Here is a 9,951-nt window from a genome sequence, read left to right on the forward strand (position 1 = left end):
ATGGAGCCCCAAAGTCTTTCAGAATCCTGGCCAGACCTAGTACATTGAAAAATAGGTAGACAGAGAGAAGTATGCTTGATTGGCTGCCATCTAAGCGCTTACAAGAAATGTAGTAAAAGACGTGGTGGTGCTAGTGGGATACCAACACATAGCCTTGGCCACTAATATTATCGCTCTAACAAATAACCCCTGTAACTTATGCCCAATCTTGGGGCTATTGGGTATTTACGCATATGCACACATGTACTCATCAGCCTCGTTGAAATGTTTAATGTTTCCGGCTGATAAGATTCCTCTTATACGGAATGTCAGAACTAGACTATTAAGCATTCATCTAAGTCTGCCTTTAACAACCGCACCAGGATGAGGAAACTCTACAAGAAAGTCATAAACAAAGCACATTTACATAGAAGGGGCGCAGGAATAGTGGACGCTGACCGCAGCCTTGCGACAGAAGCTGAGCGCCCTTCAACAGAAGCCCATCGCGATGATAAACCCCAGAATGCCTCTCTTCCTATTGAAAACCCGTTCAATAAAGCAATGAAGAAGCTTCAAACCCGGCAACCATGGGAAGAAGCTTACAATGCTATTCAAGAAAGCCATCCGGATTTAATCAATGTGTACACTCGGGCTTTACTTGAATGGGGTGGTCATACAGGAGATAAGGCCCTGAACCAACTTCAAGAGGCGCAAGCCCTTGCTCAGGAACAACTTGAAGTGTGGCAGTCGGAGCAATTTCGTTTGTCATTCAATGGAAAGGACATCATCGTTGGAGAATTGGCGAGAAAGGTTGTCGGAGTTGTGCTCTCTGTTAAAGATGTGGTCTCTTTCGCCATTTCAGCTGATCCCCATGCTGCGTTGGCCTGGGCCGGAGTTATGGTTGCTCTCCCAGTAAGTTGATTGATCTCGAACTGTCTTGCTGTTTCTGAAACCCTGTAGGTGCTCGCAAACATCTTGAAGCAGGACTCGGATGCCATGAGTGGATTGGATGACATTTCTGCTCTGCTAGTTCGCTATCGCTATGTGGAGGAAGACAAATACTACAGAGCAGCCATGACCTCAGCGTAAGCATCTGAGTGATAATTGACATGCACCAGAGGCAGTCTGAGTGCTAAGAGATCTTGAAACCTCTAGGACCTCGGTTGACAAGGTGAATCTTCTTTTGCTCATCCAAGACAAATTCGTCGATATGTATTCCCAGATATATGTCTATCAGCTCCGCCTCATAAAGCATTTCCGACATCATAAAGCCGCTAGATATTTCGAAAACCTGAAGGACAGCCTCGGAGACGAAGATTGGAGTACAAGCCTTAATAAGCTACAGACAACTAGGGATAGCCTCGATCGCGACCTGGAATCTGTCACAAACGGCATGATCTTTGAGATTGGGAGCAAAGTCGATAAGTTTTCGAAAATGGTCGAGGACCTCAAGAAGGAGTTGAGAAACCAGACTCGTCTGATGTCGGAGCAGAGAGATCGAATATTGAGGGCTTTCAAGTACTCTGCCATGGCCCCATTCAATTCATTCAGAAACGCTGAAGAGCCAAGGTGTCTCAAAGACACCCAAGTGGAGACGTTGGACATGCTTCAGAATTGGTGCAAGGGCGACGGAAATCCAGTGCTCTGGCTTCATGGGATGGCTGGAACGGGCAAGTCAACAATTGCTCGGACTATTGCATGGGCGCTTCAGGACAGACAGTGGCCAGATGGCAGCCCTGTTGATGCTACTATCAGACTGGGGGGAAGTTTCTTTTTCAATCAATTTGAGCCGGAACGCAACAACAGCCAGTACCTTTTCCCAACCCTGACACAGTGCTTGGCGGAGTCCTTGCCGGACATAAGGCAGTACATTGTTGATGCCATTGATCAGGATGCGCGCATCGAAGAAAAAGGACTTCGAGTACAATGGGCTAACCTCATTTCCGAGCCATTGCATAAGCTTACCAGTTCTTCACAGGCTCACTGGCGCTTCATTATGATTGTTGATAGCCTTGATGAGTGTAGGGACCAAGACAAAGTTGCCACTGTGTTGAAACTGTTGGCCTCCATAAGAGATCTGCCATCTGTTCGATTCTTAATCACCAGCCGCCCAGAAGCCCACATTCGATTTGCTATTGAGAGCCTGCCGCCCGAACTGTACCTTTCGCAGCCACTTCATAAGATCTCACCTGAGAGTGATGACATCACTCGCTTTCTTGAAACAGACTTGAAAAGAATCAGGGAAGAATACAAATCCACGATGCCAGAGGGCTGGCCAGGTCAAGTGAATATCGAAAAGCTGAAGGAGAAGTCAGACGGACTTTTTGTGTATGCTTCAACGTGTTGCCGGTTTCTGGAAGATCCATACTACTATTCCTCCCGACTGGATCAAATCCTCAAAGACGATAGCGAAGCTGAAACCCCCCAGGCGAAGTTGGACAACATCTATATCAGGGTCATAGAGATGTCTCTGAATGCGAGATCCAAGAAAGAGCGGGAAATCATGATCGAAGACTTCCGACTGATTGTTGGGACTATCATGGTCATATTCAAGCCAGCCTCAGCTTCCACTTTAGAAGCACTTTTGTTCTCTTCATCCTCGAAGGATAAGCGTATCCAAAGATGCGTTGAGCCTCTCAGATCGCTTTTGGATGTTCGGGCAGCAAATGATCCAATTCGTCCAGTTCATCTTTCTTTGCGTGACCTTTTGTTGAGTCGTGAGCGCTGCAAAAGCACCCCAGAGCTTTACATCAATCCTCAACAGCTGCACTTGATCTTGTTTGAAAGATGTATGGAAACAATGAAGAGCCTTAAGCAAAATCTTTGTGACTTCGTACTTCCTGACTCATCACCGTCAGATGTTTCCTCGGAAAGTCTGGAGACTTTCCTACCAGCTGCATTGTTGTACGCATGTCGCTATTGGATCGATCATCTGATGCAGCTGAGCAGTGATGAACAGAGCGAGTTACTGAATGATAATGGGGGCATTATTGAATGCTTTATTCGACAAAAGCTTCTCTTCTGGTTCGAAGCATTGAGCCTCATGGGTGAGCTTGAAGTTGGTGTTTCTCAACTTGGTGCTCTCCAGGACCTTGCTCGGGTATATCATTTTCACGTCGCCCCTATCCATATCCTTATAATTACTGACATCTCAGTTCAGGACTCTCATCACTTCTTGCTTGTTAGAGACGCGAGAAGGTTCCTACTTCACAATAGGCATATCATCGAGCAAGCGCCGTTGCAGGTCTATTCATCTGCTCTGGTATTTTGTCCAATGAAAAGTCCCATCAAAGAGATTTATTCACATCTCATACCCTCATGGATAATACAGCAACCTGTCATGGACGATGGCTGGTCTCGGGAGCTCCTTGCCATTGAATTTGAAACCAAAACCAGTCTCAGGATTGTATTATCCCCAGATGGTAAGACAGGTGCTTCGTTGTTTTGCTATTGGGATGGCAATTATTATGTCAAGCTATGGAGCACTCAAACAGGGAAGGTGAAGTACCAAACAAAAGTGGCGAGAGGATATGATATTCAAATTTCGAGAGATGGGGGTCTACTAGCACATGGGACTGAAGACGGAAGAGTCAGGCTATGGAAGTTTGAGACTGATGAAGAGAATTTTCTTGGTGAAGTGGGCAAAAAGAGCAATATCCAACGTATTGCCTTCTCCCCGAATAGCGACTCTCTGATATTTTTGAGAGAGGATAAATCTGTTGAACTCTGGAACTATCGCCTTTGTCAACAGATTTATGCACCCTTAACTCCTTATCAGGACCTTAACATCACCCTTGACACATTTGAGGTTGGGTTTTTGTTCAATGATGAGGTAGTGGTGCTCCATTCGAATTTATTCACAAATGTCTGGGAGATCCACTTGCTATGTGAAGCAGGCACAGAACTTGAGTGTATTGCAGAGGGTGAGGCGCCTGCAGGTTCGAGAACTATCTTCTCCATTTCGAGGAATGGGCACCGAGTTCTCATATCAAATGGGCGGCTGGTTGAAATATGGGATGCCAAAACAGGCCAACTGAGTCCCAAGATGATAGCTTGTGGCGAAATAGATGGGCCCGATCCTCGCAAGATCCTTGCAACGGCTTTATCTTCCGACGGTCGCTTCTTCGCAACTTCCGCAAAAGACAATACTGTCCGCATCTGGGATTCAGTTACTCACACCCAGATCCTATCTTTTTCATGTGACTATAGGAAAGCTGACAAAATTGCGTTTTCCCAAGATGGATCACTGTTGGCATCAGTCTCAGACAATGCCATAGTTCGACTATGGGACATTACAGTTGATCGCCCCCACACTAAGCTCGCCAATCCTGAAGTCAAAATGACTTACCCCTTTGGGATCGAGGTTATCACGAATACTCAAAATGCTACCACGATGTTGCGGAAAGAAGACACGGGGAGTTGTCGGTTTTATACTGAAGACTTCAGTTCTCTCCAAATCTCGATGCAGGGTAACTTGATCGTACTGATACTGAGGCGGGCAAAGACACCCAATCTATATACAGCTCATTTGTTGAGTATGGACTTTGAAAGGCAGTCTCCCGGGTTTGACCTTGGAGACCAAGATCCACGATACTTTGGAGATATACGAGAAGCTAGAGAAATACGAGAGGTGATCGTATCATCCTCTGACGGGGAGAAACTGGCTGTTCTTGGTGAGAAGCATGTATGGGTATTGGACGCAGGAGTGTCTGAAGAATTATCTATTTCTCTACCAGAGAAACCCTATAGTCTTCAATTCTCACCAGACAGTCAATTTGTCGGTATTATCCTCTCACGCGGCGTCGAGATATGGGACCTGAAAAACAAGAAGAGGGTCATCCTGCGTACAAAACTCCCGGGCAGGCCGGTCTTAGGATTCTCACCGAAGTCTGATGCTGTTGCCTTTTGGGTCCGAGATCTTCATTTTCTTGATTTCGATCCAAGCTGTTTGTTACTTGAGGTTTGGCAAATAAGCGGGCATCCTCATCAGCAAGTGAATGAACGTACCCCTCTTTCGGATGATTCAATACGTACTGGCTCGTTGATCTATTCTGCAGATGGTGATTATATTGTTATGCTGACGCGGCAATCTTCTGGCAAAGCCTCGCATTTTACGACCCGCTATACTCTTGTTCTACTTACGTACAATCTAGCAACAGGATTGATTGAGAACATACCATGTGCGGCAGGACTATATCTTCCTGACGGTCCAATGGCGGCCTGGTCAGATTTGATTGCTACAGCACGGGCTTCACGACTCGAGCAGCTCATAATTGTCGTCATCAATTGCAAAACTGGAGAGCGGGTTTGCACATTTTACACTTTATTGGCAGGGGAACACTTGAGATCCAAAGAAATCTCATTTTCAAATGATGGTCGGTATCTCAATATCGATCGAGGGCAAGTTCTCATCCCGGTCGATAATCGTTCCCCAACAACTGAAATGTATTGTCCATCCAGTTTGTGGATCGGGGAAGAGTGGATCTTCCAAAGAGGGCGAAAGTTGCTATGGATTCCTCCTGAATTCCGGGATCGTCGCATGAGTGTGCAGTATGACGAAATTTGGGTCTATCCGAAGTCTAGGAATGTTGGGTCTATTGTCTTCTTCAAACTCGATCTTGGAAAGACTCCTTTTGCTGCTGAGGTGCCACCTGAAGGAGAAGGGTTTCGCTATGATGAGCAAGAGAGGGTGATGTATCTTGGCTAGGTTCAGAAGTTTGTTTGTTTAGGTTGTCAGAAAATTGAGAGTATTGAGCACGACATGTTTCATACGGGGGGGCGGTATGTGACCGGGATAAAGCTGCCAAGATGTTACACATTCAGGGAATACGTAGCGAACTCGGTCAATAGACAGTATGTAGTAGTTCAAGGGAACAGTATATAGTACAAGTATTGAAAGTTGTTCGATTGCTGCAGAAATTCTGCTCGATAGTAGGTATCTAATGAGTTTTACATACAGTCATTACGGTGTGCTCATACATCCACATGCTCCAACACCACGCCACCCTTTCGCGCCGTCGCCTCCACATATCCCGGATTCTCTGCCTTCAGCTGCTTGAACGTCCTCTCTGCATCCCATACCCACGGGCTCTCCGACGCGAAAAGCAGATCCATGTCCTCCAAGGTACGTTGATTGCTCTCTGGGTAGAATGCCCACACCATCGGAATCGCGATGACGTTGCTAGCCGCGAATACATATAGCGTTTTCTCGCCAATGGCGCCGAACATCACAGGGCATAGAAGTGTCTAGTTGGCTTTGTTAGCTTTGCTTCGCATTTCAGGAGGATGAACTTACCAGCCATCCGTTGCCGATACTCCACCCGACTACGCCCCAGGCGTTTCCGCGGGCTCGTACTGCGAGGGGATAGATCTCGGCGGGATAGACCCAGGGTACTATAAGTGTGTGATTAGCGGGTGGCTCTTGAGGAAGAAGCTAGGTATGTACCTGTCAGCCATGTGGCTCCGAAAGCAGCAGTAAAAATGAAAATCATTGCGGCTGCGGCTGCTCCGAAGGAACTGGCGCGAGCAGCATCGCCCGAGTCGCGAGCATTGATGGCTAGGCGGGAGAATCCTCCTGCTAGGAACATGGCGATTCCTTGACTGACGGCTCCCCAGTATAGGGTCCATCGACGACCGATACGATCGAGCGTGAAGACACATACGAGCGTTGCAAACTGAGTTGTTAGCCACGTCCCATGAGTAAAGGCATAGTACTCACCATGTAGAAGACGTTATTCAGACCACTAAGCCATTGACTCTTCATCGAGTCAAAGCCGGCGATGCTGAAGATGGTGGGCGCATCTGTTCAGATTAGACTAGTCCGGCAGCTGTGATATGAGGTTTGACATACAAACAGTGACACCTGCGATACCAACCCATTCCTGCATGATCTGAAGCCAGACGACCAGCTGCACACGTCGTCCAAGATGCAGTTTGCCTGTCTTGTGTCCAAAAAGCATTGATAGGTATGAAGTGCTGTGGTTCATCGATCGTTCCATTTCTGCAACGTTCTGGATATCCCGGAATTCGGCTTCAGCGCGGACAGCATCGTCGCCGGTACTTCCTCGAAGACGGCCAAGGATGTAACGCGCTTCTTGCTCGCGACCAACTTTGACCAGCCAACGTGGTGATTCGGGAAAGAACCAGACCGAGAAAAACAAGAGAAGCAAGAAGATAATCTGAAACGCGATGGGGAAGCGCCAGCGGAACGCGGATTTGCCGCCATCGATGAATGACAAGCCACTATATCAATTAGACAAATCTTGGGAGTAGCGATGTATACTTACAATTCAAGCCAGTAAGCCACTACGACACCGAAGATGTTGAGAGTAAATTCGATCGCAATGAATTGTCCACGAGAGGTATGTTCGGCTGTCTCTGTGGCCCAGACGGGCACAATAGCATTCAGGATTCCCGTGCCGATACCATTGATAAAACGGGCTGTATTTCATACGTAAGTCTTAAGTGCAAATAGGCTCTATGGGTCTCTTACAGCATATCATCCAATTGTGGTTCTGTGCTGCGCATTGCAATGACGCCCCCAAAATCGCCCAGACCGCACCCGAAGCGATAGTCCTGATTCTGCCAATCTTGTCACCGATCCAGCCACCGATTAGTGCACCGCACAAAGTGCCCAGGTAGTAGACAGACACAATTCCGCCTTGTAAAAGACTGTCTGTAACGACAGAGGTAAGCTCTCCGTTCACTTCCTTGGTATATCCGAATCCCATAAGGTCGATGTAGTCTTTGGAGTTGTTCACACCCGACATCATTCCCTGGTCATACCCGAAAAACAGGATTGACAAGGCTGCGATGCAATTGATAGCGATGAGAAGATTACGCTTCTCCAATTTGTGGACAATATTCCATGATGGTATTAGGTCACTCATGGTGACTACTCTAGAATCCGCGGTGGTTGTAGTGACTGTTTGGGTGTATACCGGGAAATACCTTTTCTTTTCACTTGGGTGACTTCAGGCACGGAGACCGCTTGACTTTGGGAAGACATCAGCCACCTCCAGTACAGATAGAAGTGGGACCAGGAAGCAGGGTTACAGAGACAGCGGGGCGATGCGACGATTAAATAGAAAGGACTATAAGCTCGGTGGTGCCATTTGCACCTGAAGATCATCCTTTTTGAGGAGTAATCCCACGGCACAGGACCGGTGCCAGCCCGATGAGTCGAATATGGTTACATTCCGGGTGGGAGGGCATCAAACAGCCATCAGACACTCGGTTCCACTCCAAAGCAAGGACGCCATTGGAATACAGGACCCGCACGAGAAAGTCTGGAGAGAATGGGTGGGAACCCGACCCCAGACCGGGACGCGGACGAGTCCAAATGGGTCATTCGGCCCAGCGCCTATGCTGCCGAGCTGCAGACCGAAGGATTATGAGCCAATGTCCGAGGTGGAAACTGAGACGGCATGGCACTATGTGCTGTAGGTGTCGTGTAGGGAAACAGGGTGGTGATCGAGCGAAACTCGGCTGCTAACATTGCATCATCCGGGGTTGGCGTCTGGGGAACGCACTCCATGTACGGACTTGGAGATTCGAAGAAAGCAGCGGTATCGGCGGGGCCCGGGAAGCCAACGATAAGCTGAAGCGGGTGGTACAGAGTAGCTGGGATAGCGGATTGGGCCATCAGGAGGAGTGGATGGAGTGGATGGTCTGGGGTGTGGATGTTTCCCGGGGATTTTGGTCCAAGCGGGTGGGGATTTCAGCCAGATTGAGGAAATCCGGAGAACATCGCGGCGGACCAACTCCGACTCGCCTCTTTAGGAGATCCCGTGCCACTTTAGCTTGCCAGCTATTTGGCTGACTGTTGAAAGAATTCTAACCAGGTGACTACTATCTTCTTATTGCTAAAATAAATTCTCATTATTGTTCGTAAACGATCAGGGTCTCTCTCGCAAGATTTATGTTTTTTGGGATATTAGCCTCATCGACGCACACATTCGCATATGTTCAGGCTCTCTATTCCCGTCGGACTGCGAACTTGGCAAGCTACCCATGAAATAATGACATGGAACAGTTTTAAGAAGTAGCTAGACTCTTGTTCATGGCAGATACATCTCGGTTGCCAGGGAGCTGTGGGGCCTGTCTGAGATTTCCTACTGGCGCATCGATGATCCCAAAACCCTGGTGAGATGAGGCTCCTCCGAAAGTTAACATTAGAGTGTGATTAAGTAGCCTCGATGGTAGCCTTGTCAGTCCTGCTTTGTTGATCTTGCGCTGCTGCTGCTGCTGCTCGTGCAGCATGGCGTGTGTATCATATGCACGGCCATTGTCTGATGTTAGGAGACTACTTTATCTCGGCATATAGTGCTAGGGACCTTCCGCGCTTTTTCCCTTCGCATAGGTAAGCATAAGTATAATAACTTTGTGTTTCCGGCTTTGTCGGCTGTATTTTGTAGAATCTAAAGGTTCCCGATTGTTCTCAGCTGTCGGTATATACCAACGGAGCGGTTTGGAATATGGCATTCGAATACCCCTATCACAACAATGACGGAGTTTTGCATGAATTTACATAAAACGTCGCAAGATATCAAGATAGAGCTCTTACCAGAACTTGTCGGGATTCGGTGAACCCGTCTCTGGTATGACTTTCCAGCCATAGTGGTGGTCCAGGGGCATTTTATCACCGCTTGGCATCAATTATTGGATATTATGTCGCCCAGTGATATCAGGAAGTAGCAGAACAGAGTTGTTCGATTTCAGACCACGAGAGCACCCTACTCAGGCCCAAATTGGAGCAACGGTTGTAGAAGTGCACTCCAGTATAGATTGAGTGGGCGCCAGCAGCTTCCGAGCCGCTAAACCATGTTCGGGGCCCATCATCCACCTTGGACAGACAGTTGTATGTTCAGTTGATTTTCCTGTCGCTGTGTATAGTGTCTCACTGCATTCTGCTTCTGTGCATTTAGCACTGCCATTACTAGAACGTGAGCTGTGATTGCAGAAGAAATCTCG

General features: G+C 47.7%; 3 protein-coding genes across 3 annotated transcripts; 1 reads left to right on the plus strand and 2 right to left on the minus strand.

Moving 5' to 3' along the window:
- Nucleotides 1-363: 363 nt before the first annotated feature.
- Nucleotides 364-5,686, plus strand: AKAW2_11558S (uncharacterized protein; the record flags this gene model as incomplete). Its single annotated transcript, XM_041684055.1, has 3 exons — nucleotides 364-891; nucleotides 940-1,064; nucleotides 1,135-5,686. 3 exons carry the CDS (start codon nucleotides 364-366, stop codon nucleotides 5,684-5,686), a joined length of 5,205 nt encoding a protein of 1,734 aa, XP_041538278.1.
- A 266-nt stretch (nucleotides 5,687-5,952) lies between these two features.
- AKAW2_11559A (putative MFS monosaccharide transporter) lies at nucleotides 5,953-7,868 on the minus strand (the record flags this gene model as incomplete). The annotated part of the gene is made up of 7 exons (XM_041684056.1): nucleotides 5,953-6,225; nucleotides 6,275-6,372; nucleotides 6,425-6,653; nucleotides 6,698-6,780; nucleotides 6,830-7,221; nucleotides 7,266-7,419; nucleotides 7,472-7,868. The coding sequence occupies 7 exons, from the start codon at nucleotides 7,866-7,868 to the stop codon at nucleotides 5,953-5,955; spliced, it is 1,626 nt and encodes a 541-aa protein (XP_041538279.1).
- A 473-nt stretch (nucleotides 7,869-8,341) lies between these two features.
- Nucleotides 8,342-8,623, minus strand: AKAW2_11560A (uncharacterized protein; the record flags this gene model as incomplete). Its single annotated transcript, XM_041684058.1, has 1 exon — nucleotides 8,342-8,623. The coding sequence occupies one exon, from the start codon at nucleotides 8,621-8,623 to the stop codon at nucleotides 8,342-8,344; it is 282 nt and encodes a 93-aa protein (XP_041538280.1).
- Nucleotides 8,624-9,951: the final 1,328 nt, after the last annotated feature.

This window comes from Aspergillus luchuensis, chromosome 1 (genome assembly GCF_016861625.1).
Source record: "Aspergillus luchuensis IFO 4308 DNA, chromosome 1, nearly complete sequence".
Lineage (NCBI taxonomy): Eukaryota > Fungi > Ascomycota > Eurotiomycetes > Eurotiales > Aspergillaceae > Aspergillus > Aspergillus luchuensis.